This window comes from Oncorhynchus masou, unplaced genomic scaffold, assembly GCF_036934945.1.
Source record: "Oncorhynchus masou masou isolate Uvic2021 unplaced genomic scaffold, UVic_Omas_1.1 unplaced_scaffold_4952, whole genome shotgun sequence".
Taxonomy (NCBI): Eukaryota; Metazoa; Chordata; class Actinopteri; order Salmoniformes; family Salmonidae; genus Oncorhynchus; species Oncorhynchus masou.
The window spans coordinates 5388-20000 of record NW_027011349.1 but is presented as its reverse complement, the minus strand read 5'-3'; the positions used below and the strand labels follow the sequence as shown (position 1 = coordinate 20000).

Genomic DNA, 14613 nt, shown 5'->3' with positions numbered 1-14613 from the left:
CCCTCTACCTACCACCCATCACCCTCCACAATATACCCCCTACCCACCACACTCTACCCACCACCCTCCACACACCACCCTCTACCCACTACCCACCACCCTCTACCCTCTACCCACCACCCTCTACCTTCTACCCACCACCCTCTACCCTCTACCCACCACCCTCTACCCTCTACCCACCACCCTCTCCCCACCACCCTCCACCCTCCACCCTCCACCCTCTACCTACCACCCTCCACCCTCTACCTACCACCCTACCTACCTACCACCCTCTACCCTCTACCCACCACCCTATACCCTCCACCCACCGCCCTCCACCCTCTACCCACCACCCTCTACCCACTACCATCTACCTACCACCCTCCACCCTCTACCCACCACCCTCCACCCTCTACCCACCACCCTCCACCCTCTACCTACCACCCTCCACCCTCTACCCACCACCCTATACCCTCCACCCACCGCCCTCCACCCACCGCCCTCCACCCTCTACCCACCGCCCTCCACCCTCTACCCACCGCCCTCCACCCTCTACCCACCACCCTCTACCCACTACCAACCACCCTCCACCCTCTACCCACTAGTCTACCTTTTTCCTGCTACCCTCTACCAACCACCCTCAAGACTCTACCCACCACCCTCTACCCACCACCCTCTACCCACCACCCTCTACCCACCATCCTCTACTCACCACCCTCTACCCTCTACCCACCACCCACCACCCTTTAACCACCACCCTCTACCCACCACCCTCTACCCACCACCCTCCACCCTCTACCCACTACCATCTACCTACCACCCTCCACCCTCTACCCTCCACCCACTAGTCTACCTTTTTACTGCTACCCTCTACCAACCACCCTCAAGACTCTACCCGCTACCCTCTACCCACCACCCTCCAGACTCTACCCTCCAAAATCTACCCACCACCCTCTACCCTCTACCCTCCACCCAGCACTCTCTAGTCTACCCTCTACCCACCACCCTCTACCCAGCACTCTCTGGTCTACCTTCTACCTGCTACCCTCTACCAACCACCCTCAAGACTCTACCCACCACCCTCTACCCACCACCCTCTACCCACCTCAATCTACCCACCACCCACCACACTCTACCCACCACCCTCTACCCACCATCCTCTACTCACCACCCTCTACCCACTACCCACCACCCACCACCCTCTACCCACCACCCTCTACCCACCAACCTCTACCCACCACACACCACCCTCTACCCACCACCCTCTAACCTCTACCCACCACCCTCTACCCACCACCCTCTACCCTCTACCCACCACCCTCTACCCTCTACCTTCTACCCACCACCCTATACCCTCCACCCACCGCCCTCCACCCACCGCCCTCCACCCTCTACCCACCGCCCCTCCACCCTCTACCCACCACCCTCTACCCACTACCAACCACCCTCCACCCTCTACCCACTAGTCTACCTTTTTCCTGCTACCCTCTACCAACCACCCTCAAGACTCTACCCACCACCCTCTACCCACCACCCTCTACCCACCACCCTCTACCCACCACCCTCTCACCCACCACCCACCACCCTTTAACCACCACCCTCTACCCACCACCCTCTACCCACCACCCTCCACCCTCTACCCACTACCATCTACCTACCACCCTCCACCCTCTACCCTCCACCCACTAGTCTACCTTTTTACTGCTACCCTCTACCAACCACCCTCCAAAATCTACCCACCACCCTCTACCCTCTACCCTCCACCCAGCACTCTCTAGTCTACCCTCTACCCACCACCCTCTACCCAGCACTCTCTGGTCTACCTTCTACCTGCTACCCTCTACCAACCACCCTCAAGACTCTACCCACCACCCTCTACCCACCACCCTCTACCCACCTCAATCTACCCACCACCCACCACACTCTACCCACCACCCTCTACCCACCATCCTCTACTCACCACCCTCTACCCACTACCCACCACCCACCACCCACCACCCTCTACCCACCACCCTCTACCCACCAACCTCTACCCACCACACACCACCCTCTACCCACCACCCTCTAACCTCTACCCACCACCCTCTACCCACCACCCTCTACCCTCTACCCACCACCCTCTACCCTCTACCTTCTACCCTCCACCCTCTACCCTCTACCCACCAACCACCACCCTCTACCCACCACCCACCACCCACCACCCTCTACCCACCACAATCTGCATTCTACCCTCTACCCACCACCTTCTACCCACCACCCTCTACCCACCAACCTCTACCCACCACACACCACCCTCTACCCACCACCCCTCTAACCTCTACCCACCACCCTCTACCCACCACCCTCTACCCTCTACCCACCACCCTCTACCCTCTACCTTCTACCCACCACCCTATACCCTCCACCCACCGCCCTCCACCCACCGCCCTCCACCCTCTACCCACCGCCCTCCACCCTCTACCCACCGCCCCTCCACCCTCTACCCACCACCCTCTACCCACTACCAACCACCCTCCACCCTCTACCCACTAGTCTACCTTTTTCCTGCTACCCTCTACCAACCACCCTCAAGACTCTACCCACCACCCTCTACCCACCACCCTCTACCCACCACCCTCTCTACCCACCACCCTCTACTCACCACCCTCTACCCTCTACCCACCACCCACCACCCTTTAACCACCACCCTCTACCCACCACCCTCTACCCACCACCCTCCACCCTCTACCCACTACCATCTACCTACCACCCTCCACCCTCTACCCTCCACCCACTAGTCTACCTTTTTACTGCTACCCTCTACCAACCACCCTCCAAAATCTACCCACCACCCTCTACCCTCTACCCTCCACCCAGCACTCTCTAGTCTACCCTCTACCCACCACCCTCTACCCAGCACTCTCTGGTCTACCTTCTACCTGCTACCCTCTACCAACCACCCTCAAGACTCTACCCACCACCCTCTACCCACCACCCTCTACCCACCTCAATCTACCCACCACCCACCACACTCTACCCACCACCCTCTACCCACCATCCTCTACTCACCACCCTCTACCCACTACCCACCACCCACCACCCTCTACCCACCACCCTCTACCCACCAACCTCTACCCACCACACACCACCCTCTACCCACCACCCTCTAACCTCTACCCACCACCCCTCTACCACCACCCTCTACCTCTACCCACCACCCTCTACCCTCTACCTTCTACCCACCACTCTACCCTCTACCCACCCACCACCACCCTCTACCCACCACCCACCACCCACCACCCTCTACCCACCACAATCTGCATTCTACCCTCTACCCACCACCTTCTATCCACCACCCTCTAACCACCACCCTCCAGACTCTACCCACCACCCTCTACCCTCCAGCCTTCACCCCCACCCTCCACCCTCTAGTCTACCCTGCACCCTCCTAGTCTACCTGCACCCTCTAGTCTACCCTCTACCCTCCAGCCTCCACCCTCTAGTCTACCCTCCACCCTCTAGTCTACCCTCCACCCTCTAGTCTACCCTCCACCCTCTAGTCTACCCTCCACCCTCTAGTCTACCCTCCACCCTCTAGTCCCTCCACCCTCTAGTCTACTCCTTCACCCTCTAGTCTACCCTCCAGTCTACCCTCCACCCTCTAGTCTACCCTCTAGTCTACCCACCACCCTCTAGTCTACTCCACCACCCTCTAGTCTACCCTCCACCCCCTAGTCTACCCACCACCCTCTAGTCTACTCCTCCACCCTCTAGTCTACCCTCCACCCTCTAGTCTACCCTCTAGTCTACCCTTCACCCTCTAGTCTACCCTCTAGTCTACCCTCCACCCTCTAGTCTACCCTCCACCCTCTAGTCTACCCTCTAGTCTACCCTTCACCCTCTAGTCTACCCACCTCTAGTCTACCCTTCACCCTCTAGTCTACCCCTCCACCCTCTAGTCTACCCTCCACCCTCTAGTCTACCCTCTAGTCTACCCTCCACCCTCTAGTCTACCCTCCACCCTCTAGTCTACCCTTCACCCTCTAGTCTACCCTCCACCCTCTAGTCTACCCCTCCACCCTCTAGTCTACCCTCCACCCTCTAGTCTACCCTCCACCCTCTAGTCTACCCACCACCCTCTAGTCTACCCACCACCCTCTAGTCTACCCTCTAGTCTACCCTCTACCCTCTAGTCTACCCTCTACCCTCTAGTCTACCCTCTACCCACCACCCTCTAGTCTACCCTCTAGTCTACCCTCTACCCTCCACCCTCTAGTCTACCCTCCACCCTCAAGTCTACCCTCTAGTCTACCCTCTACCCTCCACCCTCTAGTCTACCCTCTAGTCTACCCACCACCCTTGAAACTAACAGAAAAAAAGGTTGAACAAGATTACTTTAGTACTTTTTACTCACCTTGATTAAGAATTCAAGGTCCTCCACTTGGAAAGCAATGTCTTTGACCCCATCCCCATGCTTCATCAAGTGTTCCCCCATTTCTGAGAGAAAAGAAAACTTTTGAAACAATAAACTTATATGACTGACGGTTGATCTTTCATACCAGGTCTATATCAGAAATGTAGCCATTTAAAGATGTTGACTTGGAGAAGAAGAAACCTGCCTTCATTTCCTGGATTCAGAGCAGATTCGAAGACAAATAATATCTGGGGGAGGAATAAAGAACAACGAGGTCAATACTTCATCTGTTGAAGGTATTAAAGTCAGTCAAAGTTGGAGTTTTAAAAGCTCGAGACCAATCACGGGTCAGTTTCCCAGACACGGCCTTGTCTAGTCGTGGGACTAAGAAGACTTTAATGTGGGTCAGAGAAAGCGGTTCTACATTTGCAGAAGTGGGTACACTACCTTATCCTGTTTAATGACATGGGACACCACCTCTCGGCTGCCGGTCTCCAGACCCTTGTAGGCCACTGGCTCAAAGCCCATCTTGTCACAGTAGAACACAGCCGCCTGCATGGAGAATTCACAAGGATTTCATAACCCATTAATATACCATACATAACCCATTAATATCCCATACATAACCCATTAATAACCCATACATAACCCATTAATATCCCATACATAACCCATTAATAACCCATACATAACACATTAATATCCCATACATAACCCATTAATAACCCATACATAACACATTAATATCCCATACATAACACATTAATAACCCATACATAACACATTAATATCCCATACATAACACATTAATAACCCATACTGAACATATTAATATCCCATACATAACACATTAATATCCCATACATAACCCATACATAACACATTAATATCCCATTCATAACCCATACATAACATGTTAATAATCATAAATAACACATGAATAACCCATACATAACCCATACACAATACATTAATAGCCCATGCATAACCCATTAATAACCCATACATAACCCATTGATAACCCATATATAACCCATTAATAACCCATACATAACCCATTAATAACCCATACATAGCCCGTTCATAACCCATACATAATCCATTAATAACCCGTTAATAACCCATATATAACCCATTAATAACCCACACATACCCGTTCATAACCCATACATAATCCATTAATAACCCGTTAATAACCCATTAATAACTCACATTCATAACCCATACGCAACACAATAATAACCCATACATAACCCATTAATATCCCATACTGAACATATTAATAACCCATGCATAACCCATACATAACACATTAATAACCCATACATAACCCATTCATAACCCATACATAACACATTAATATCCCATACATAACCCATACATAACACATACATAACATATTAATAATCATAAATAACACATGAATAACCCATACATAACCCATACACAATACATTAATAGCCCATGCATAACCCATTGATAACCCATACATAACCACATTAATATCCCATACATAACCCATTAATAACACATATATAATCCATTAATAACCCATATATAATCCATTAATAACCCATACATAACACTATTAATAATCCATACATAAAATCCATTAATAACCCATACATAACCCATTAATAACCCATACATAACACATTCATAACCTATACATAACCCATACATAACCCATTCATAACCCATACACAACACATTCATAACCCATACATAGCCCATTAATAACCCATACATAACCCATTAATAACCCATAAACAACATTCATAACCTATACATAACCCATACCCATTCATAACCCATTCATAAACACACAACACATTCACATTAATAATAACCCATACATAACCCATTAATAACCCATACATAACCTATACATTAATAACCATTCATACATTCATAACCCATACACAACACATTCATAACATAACCTACATAACCCATTCATAACCCATACATTCAAACCTATGCCATTCATGACCCATTCATAACCCATACACAACACATTCATAAACAGAACATATGTGTTATTAAAGTTCTTATGTAGGTACCCATCAAATAAAGTTTTACGAACATTTGGAACATTGACTTACACAAGATGTCGACACTGGTGTTTCTGTGTGTGTGTGTGTGTGTGTGTGTGTGTGTGTGTGTGTGTGTGTGTGGTGTGTGTGCGTGTGTGTGTGTGTGTGTGTGTGTGTGTGTGTGTGTGTGTGTGATTGCTCAACCCTGTAAGTGACATGTGACCCATATGCTTTATTGGTGCGGTTGAACGAACTTTTACGTGAACTTTAGGCCTTTTGAAGTTGCTAACGTTTGTTTACCCAGTAAACGCCCACCTGTTGCCTCTGGTTCCGCAAAGATTAAGTCAGCTATTACAGAAATTATATACCTCTGTCTGTGTCATAGTTTTCAACTGGGTTGGGGTCAATTCTAATTGAAGTCAGTCAATTCAGGGGATAAAACCTGAAATTCCAATTCAATAATTGGGTATATGGGTAATTGGATATATTTTAAATATCTTCTCAAAAACTGAAAAGGAGAAGCTGGGTTTTTAAATGTATTAATCCAATTAAATTAAAATCACTCCCTGTATTGACTGATTTAATTATAAAGGACCCAACCCTGGTTTTTACTTCTTAGTCCATTTGTCAGTTCAATATATGGCTATAAAAGGCTTGTAAGTTCAGGAACATTTCTGTGCTGTTTTCAGATAGATAGATAAACATGTCTCCGTTCTGGACTGTAACCTCAGTTTGTTTCACAGAGAGGAAGCCCAAAGTCAACTAGCAGAAGAGCAATGACCTGAGCTAGCCTCCCTTTAGAAAGCAAAGTCCATTCGGCACAATATGTTATCCTGCTGTGCATGTTGTCCAGCTCTCATCGAGTGCTACCGTATCACTCATTGCGAGGCTGAGAATGTGATATAACCAATGCTAAGTTGTCACTCCACGTCAAAGAAATTCATACAGCATATTGTGGATGTGATCGGATATGATGGATAACTTGTCTCCGTTTATCTTCGGTCTATTTTTTGGGAGGACTTAAAAGACTCACCTGTTTGGCATTGCCCACCCAAAAGGTCACGTGGTGGAACTTTACAAATTTTCCCTTCTCGGGCTAAATGGGGAAAAGGGGAATATCAAAATAAATAATTAATACTATATCAAAATAAATAATACTAAATCAAAATAAATAATACTATGTCAAAATAAGTAATAATACTGTATCAAAACAAATGGTATGTTCACAAACTCCCCTCTCCATATGGATGGTTAGTCCGCTTGTTCGTCATTTGTCATTAAGACAGAAGGTCGTAACCCTTAAGGAACCAGAGCATGACATTTCTCCTCATCTCATCATCAACTCAAGATCCACCACTGAAGTGTTACGTGGAAATAATGACGATGGACTTACCTTCTCCCCTTTATCTGTGTAGGTAGTCTGCAGAGAAATATGAAAATCGAATCATCTTCGATGCGTGTAAAACATGTTCCCCCTCCCCCTAATATCAGAAACCTTCGATTGTGTCATTCCTTACATTTGTGGGCATGTTACATGTGAGGTGTACAACAGCATCCCCAACTGCTGCGACAGTTAAAGTATATCATTCCAAAGCAGAGTTCACACAATACAATACAATACACATATGAATTAATAAATCCATGTACATTTTACGACACACAACACGTCTGGAACCAAATGATACTACCGACTGCTGTTAATTTACTACCTGAACAATTATGTCAATTATTACACCGTTTAACAGTTGTAAAATGACCCATCCTCTCTGAAACCCCATGTACAACCATCACGGGAGGCAGCAGACTTACTCACCATGCTATGGTTCTGTCCAGACAGAGATGACTGATCAAGAGGAGAGAAGAGAGAATATTACGGGCTAGAGGGCTGGCTGCCCCACAGGCCTTAAGTAGTGGCCAGAGGACCGTGTGGTGATTGGTCTTTTGGGGTCAACACCACCCTGGGGTCCCGCCTCCAGCCCGCTTTGCCTCCCTCACCTGACAAGCACAAGGATCCAGAGACCCTGGCGCTGGCTGTCCCAATCGTCCAGTGTTTGCCAGGTGTTGTCATCATGTCTCCAGTACAATATCGAGCTCCTTCTACAAGCCTCCGCTGCCTTAACATGGAGGACAGTGTTCAGTCCTTGTAGGCTGCATCCTCAAGCACCATGAACCAGACTACTTCTCTAAGACTGGAAGCTGTGTGTAGTAGCCCAGGGACGAGGTCACGCAGGCTGTCATCACGCTGTAACAGTAGCCTGTTTTTCAACCATGGTAGACAGTTGACAGGTTAGCCACAATGGATATAGTTGTTAGTTATTAACCCTTGGTGACACAGAAGAAGAAGAAGAAGAAGAAGAGAAATGATTTACAGTAGATTTTGACAACTCCACTCAATATTCCAGTTTGAGCTTCTCTCCCAGCCTTCATTTAATGCCCTTAAAAAACACACTCTCTTAGCTGGTGAATAATGTAAAAAAAAAAAAATGGAAAAGGACATGATTGGGCAGGATGTCCAGGATCCATATTCACAAAGTGTCTCAGTAGGAATTCTGATCTAGGTTCAAATCCCCCCACATGTTCATTATGTTCTCAGTTTAGCAATTACTCTGACTGAGACACTCTATAGCCCCGTTTATGCCGGCACAGTGGATAGATAAGATACTAATTTTAATACAATGTGTGTGATGCGAAACTTTGATCAGATAGTTTTGGCATTTTGTTTTCATGTGGGTATTTTTGTAATTGTTCTATAATTCAGTTGCCTGGCAACCCATACTCCTGCTCCGGGCCAAACGCTGCACCACACCATCAGACGTTCGTTTCTTCGACCCAGACTCCTTAGTGAGGAGTACCTTCTCGACCATTCACCGAATTCAAACACATTCGGGGCTCTCTGATTGGTCCCAGAAACCGATGTGTTGGGTCAGAGACAAAACACACGAGATTAAAACGGTGGTTTGAAAATGTGTCATGGGCTTTGATACTCTGATTGGTTAGAAACAATCGCCGATGAAGTTATTTTGTACAAACGTCCCTTGTGCCCCTCGTCACCACAAACAACTTCATTGATAGTCTCAGACTAAAGTATGTCTGGAACGACAGAGCAGTCTCAGACTAAAGTCTGTATGGAACGACAGAGCAGTCTCAGACTAAAGTATGTCTGGAACGACAGAGCAGTCTCACACTAAAGTATGTCTGGAACGACAGAGCAGCCTCAGACTAAAGTATGTCTGGAACGACAGAGCAGCCTCAGACTAAAGTATGTCTGGAACGACCGAGCAGTCAGTCTCAGACTAAAGTATGTCTGGAACGACAGAGCAGTCTCAGACTAAAGAATGTCGGGAACGACAGAGCAGTCTCAGACTAAAGAATGTCTGGAACGACAGAGCAGTCAGTCTCAGACTAAAGAATGTTTGGAACGACAGAGCAGTCTCAGACTAAAGAATGTCTGGAACGACAGAGCAGTCTCAGACTAAAGTATGTCTGGAACGACAGAGCAGTCTCAAACTAAAGTATGTCTGGAACGACAGAGCAGCCTCAGACTAAAGTATGTCGGGAACGACAGAGCAGTCTCAGACTAAAGTATGTCGGGAACGACAGAGCAGTCTCAGACCAAAGAATATCTGGAACGCGGCCGAGCAGTCTCAGACTAAAGAATGTCGGGAACGACAGAGCAGTCTCAGACTAAAGAATGTCTGGAACGACAGAGCAGTCTCAGACTAAAGTATGTCTGGAACGACAGAGCAGTCTCAGACTAAAGTATGTCAGGAACGACTGAGTAGTCAGTCTCAGACTAAAGTATGTCGGTGAACGACAGAGTAGTCTCAGACTAAAGAATGTCTGGAACGACCGAGCAGTCAGTCTCAGACTAAAGAATGTCTGAACGACAGAGCAGTCTCAGACTAAAGTATGTCGGAAACGACAGAGCAGTCAGTCTCAGACTAAAGTATGTCTGGAACGACCGAGCAGTCTCAGACTAAAGTATGTCTGGAACGACCGAGCAGTCTCAGACTAAAGTATGTCGGGAACGACAGAGCAGTCTCAGACTAAAGAATGTCTGGAACGACCGAGCAGTCAGTCTCAGACTAAAGTATGTCGGGAACGACAGAGCAGTCTCCAGACTAAAGAATGTCTGGAACGACAGAGCAGTCTCAGACTAAAGAATGTCTGAACGACAGAGCAGTCTCAGACTAAAGTATGTCGGAACGACAGAGCAGTCAGACTCAGACTAAAGTATGTCGGAACGACAGAGCAGTCAGTCTCAGACTAAAGTATGTCGGGAACGACAGAGCAGTCTCAGACTAAAAGAATGTCTGGAACGACCGAGCAGTCAGTCTCAGACTAAAGTATGTCGGAACGACAGAGCAGTCTCAGACTAAAGAATGTCTGGAACGACAGAGCAGTCAGTCTCAGACTAAAGTATGTCGGGAAACGACAGAGCAGTCTCAGACTAAAGAATGTCTGGAACGACAGAGCAGTCTCAGACTAAAGAATGTCTGGAACGACAGAGCAGTCTCAGACTAAAGTATGTCGGGAACGACAGAGCAGTCAGACTCAGACAAAGTATGTCGGGAACGACAGAGCAGTCAGTCTCAGACTAAAGTATGTCTGGAACGACAGAGCAGTCTCAGACTAAAGTCTACATGGAGCGACAGAGCAGTCTCAGACTAAAGAATGTCTGGAACGACAGAGCAGCCTCAGACTAAAGTATGTATGGAATGACAGAGCAGCCTCAGACTAAAGAATGTCTGGAACGACAGAGCAGTCTCAGACTAAAAAATGTCGGGAACGACAGAGCAGTCTCAGACTAAAGAATGTCTGGAACGACCGAGCAGTCAGTCTCAGACTAAAGAATGTCTGGAACGACCGAGCAGTCAGTCTCAGACTAAAGAATGTCTGGAACGACAGAGCAGTCTCAGACTAAAGAATGTCTGGAACGACCGAGCAGTCAGTCTCAGACTAAAGAATGTCTGGAACGACCGAGCAGTCAGTCTCAGACTAAAATTATGTCTGGAGCGACCCGAGCAGTCAGTCTCAGACTAAAGAATGTCTGGAACGACTGAGCAGTCAGTCTCAGACTAAAGCATGTCGGGAACGACAGAGCAGTCTCAGACTAAAGAATGTCTGGAACGACAGAGCAGTCTCAGACTAAAGTATGTCGGAAACGACAGAGCAGTCAGTCTCAGACTAAAGTATGTCTGAAACGACTGAGCAGTCTCAGACTAAAGTATGTCTGAACGACCGAGCAGTCTCAGACTAAAGTATGTCTGGAACGACCGAGCAGTCTCAGACTAAAGTATGTCAGGAACGACTGAGTAGTCAGTCTCAGACTAAAAGTATGTCGGAACGACAGAGCAGTCTCAGACTAAAGAATGTCTGGAACGACCGAGCAGTCAGTCTCAGACCAGAGTATACCGAACGACAGAGCAGTCTCAGACTAAAGAATGTCTGGAACGACCGAGCAGTCAGTCTCAGACTAAAGTATGTCGGGAACGACAGAGCAGTCTCAGACTAAAGAATGTCTGGAACACAGGAGCAGTCTCAGACTAAAAGAATGTCTGAACGACAGAGCAGTCTCAGACTAAAGCATGTCGGGAAACGACAGCAGTCAGACTCAGACTAAAGCATGTCGGGAACGACAGAGCAGTCAGTCTCAGACTAAAGTATGTCGAACGTAGAGCAGTCTCAGACTAAAGAATGTCTGGAACGACCGAGCAGTCAGTCTCAGACTAAAGTATGTCTGGAACGACCGAGCAGTCTCAGACTAAAGTATGTATGGAATGACAGAGCAGCCTCAGACTAAAGAATGTCTGGAACGACAGAGCAGTCTCAGACTAAAAAATGTCTGGAACGACCGAGAAGTCAGTCTCAGACTAAAGAATGTCTGGAACGACCGAGCAGTCAGTCTCAGACTAAAGAATGTCTGGAACGACCGAGCAGTCAGTCTCAGACTAAAGAATGTCTGGAACGACCGAGCAGTCAGTCTCAGACTAAAGAATGTCTGGAACGACCAGGGCAGTCAGTCTCAGACTAAAGAATGTCTGGAACGACCGAGCAGTCAGTCTCAGACTAAAGTATGTCGGAACGACAGAGCAGTCTCAGACTAAAGAATGTCTGGAACGACCGAGCAGTCAGTCTCAGACTAAAGTATGTCGGGAACGACAGAGCAGTCTCAGACTAAAGAATGTCTGGAACGACAGAGCAGTCAGTCTCAGACTAAAGTATGTCGGGAACGACAGAGCAGTCTCAGACTAAGAATGTCTGGAACGACAGAGCAGTCTCAGACTAAAGTCTATATGGAACAACTGAGACAGTCTCAGACTAAAGAATGTCTGGAGCGACAGAGCAGTCTCAGACTAAAGTATGTATGGAATGACAGAGCAGCCTCAGACTAAAGAATGTGTGGAGCGACAGAGCAGTCTCAGACTGAAAATGTCGGGAACGACAGAGCAGTCTCAGACTAAGAATGTCTGGAACGACCGAGCAGTCAGTCTCAGACTAAAGAATGTCTGGAGCGACAGAGCAGTCTCAGACTAAAAAGTATGTCCATAGACGACAGAGCAGTCTCAGACTAAAGAATGTCTGGAACTGACAGAGCAGTCAGTCTCAGACTAGCAGTATGTCGAGAACGACAGAGCAGTCTCAGACTAAAGTATGTCTGGAACAACAGAGCAGTCTCAGACTAGTATAATGAACGACTGAGTAGTCAGTCTCAGACTAAGAGAGTATGTCAGAGCAGCAGAGTGATCTCAGACTAAGGAATGTCACAGAACTTGACCGAGCAGTCTCAGACTAAAGAATGTGCAGACATTCCGAGCAGTCTCAGACTAAAGTCTGTATGGAGCGACAGAGCAGTCTCAGACTAAAGTATGGGAGCGACTGGGAGAGCAGTCTCAGACTAAAGAATGTCTGGAACAGCAAACGGCCTCAGACTAAAGTATGTCTGGAACGACAGAGCAGTCTCAGACTAAAGTATGTCGGGAGACGACAGAGCAGTCTCAGACTAAAGTATGTCTGGAGCTGACAGGCAGTCTCAGACTAAGTATGTCTGGAGCGACAGAGCAGTCTCAGACTAAGTATGTCTGGAGCGACAGAGCAGTCTCAGACTAAAGTATGTCTGGACTAAAGACAGACGCAGAGCAGTCTCAGACTAAAGTATGTCGGGAGCGACAGAGCAGTCTCAGACTAAAATGTCTGGAGTGACAGAGCAGTCAGTCTCAGACTAAAGTATGTCTGGAGCGACAGAGCAGTCTCAGACTAAAGAATGTCGGGAATGACAGAGCAGTCTCATGACTAAAGTATGTCTGGAACGACAAGAGTAGTCTCAGACTAAAGTATGTCTGGAGCGACCGAGCAGTTAGTCTCATACTAAAGTATGTCTGGAACGACAGAGCAGTCTCAGACTAAAGAATGTCAGTCTCAGACTAAAGTATGTCTGGAACAGAGCCTCAGACAAGAAATGTCTGGAACGACAGAGCAGTCAGACTAAAGTATGGGAACAACCGAACGCGAAAGATTTAGTGTTTGTCGTCAAGCTAGTAATTAAGGGCTATTCTGTAAAAGGCCTTGGTCTCAGTATGACTCCCTGGTCAAATATACTGGGAAAATATAAATGCAACATGCAAAATCTCTAAGATTTAACTGAGTTATAGTTCCTCTGAGGTAATCCGTGAATTTAAATAAATTCATTAAACCCTAATCTATGGATTTCACATGACTGGGAATGCAGATATAACATCTGTTGGTCACAGATATCTCAAAGAAAATTGCCCTCAGGATCTCGTCACAGTATTTTTGTCCATTCAAATTGCATCTATAAAATGAAATAGTGTCAGTTGTCTGTAGCTTATGCCTGCCCATTGCCATGAGGCACTCTGTTCACAACGTTGACATCAGCAAACTGCTCGCCCACATTTGCCCAGCACGTAGTCTGCGGTTATGAGGCCAGTTGGCCAAATTCTCTATAACACGTTGGAAGCGGTTTATGGTAGAAATTAAGATTCAAATCTTTGGCAACAGCTCTGGTGGACATTCCTGCAGTCAGCATACCAATTGGACGCTCTCTCAAAACTTGGCACATCTGTTGCATTGTGTTGTGTGACAAAACTAAACATTTTAGAGTGGCCTTTATTTCCCCCAGCACAAGGTGCACTGTGTAATGATCATGCTGTTTTAATCAGCTTCTTGATATGCCACACCTGTCAG

At 47.5% G+C, this 14613-nt stretch overlaps 1 protein-coding gene across 1 annotated transcript in view; it reads right to left on the bottom strand.

Moving 5' to 3' along the window:
* Positions 1-8291, bottom strand: part of LOC135535666 (4-hydroxyphenylpyruvate dioxygenase-like) — an 11657-nt gene extending 3366 nt beyond the window's left edge. Inside the window, exons 1-6 of the mRNA XM_064962114.1 lie at positions 8222-8291; positions 7802-7828; positions 7442-7504; positions 4820-4924; positions 4578-4620; positions 4373-4455 (exon numbers count right to left, since the gene is read on the bottom strand). Of these exons, the coding sequence (XP_064818186.1) occupies positions 4373-4455; positions 4578-4620; positions 4820-4924; positions 7442-7504; positions 7802-7828; positions 8222-8224 (324 nt within the window). The 5' untranslated portion in view covers positions 8225-8291. The remainder of the gene's footprint in view (positions 1-4372; positions 4456-4577; positions 4621-4819; positions 4925-7441; positions 7505-7801; positions 7829-8221) is intronic.
* Positions 8292-14613: the final 6322 nt, after the last annotated feature.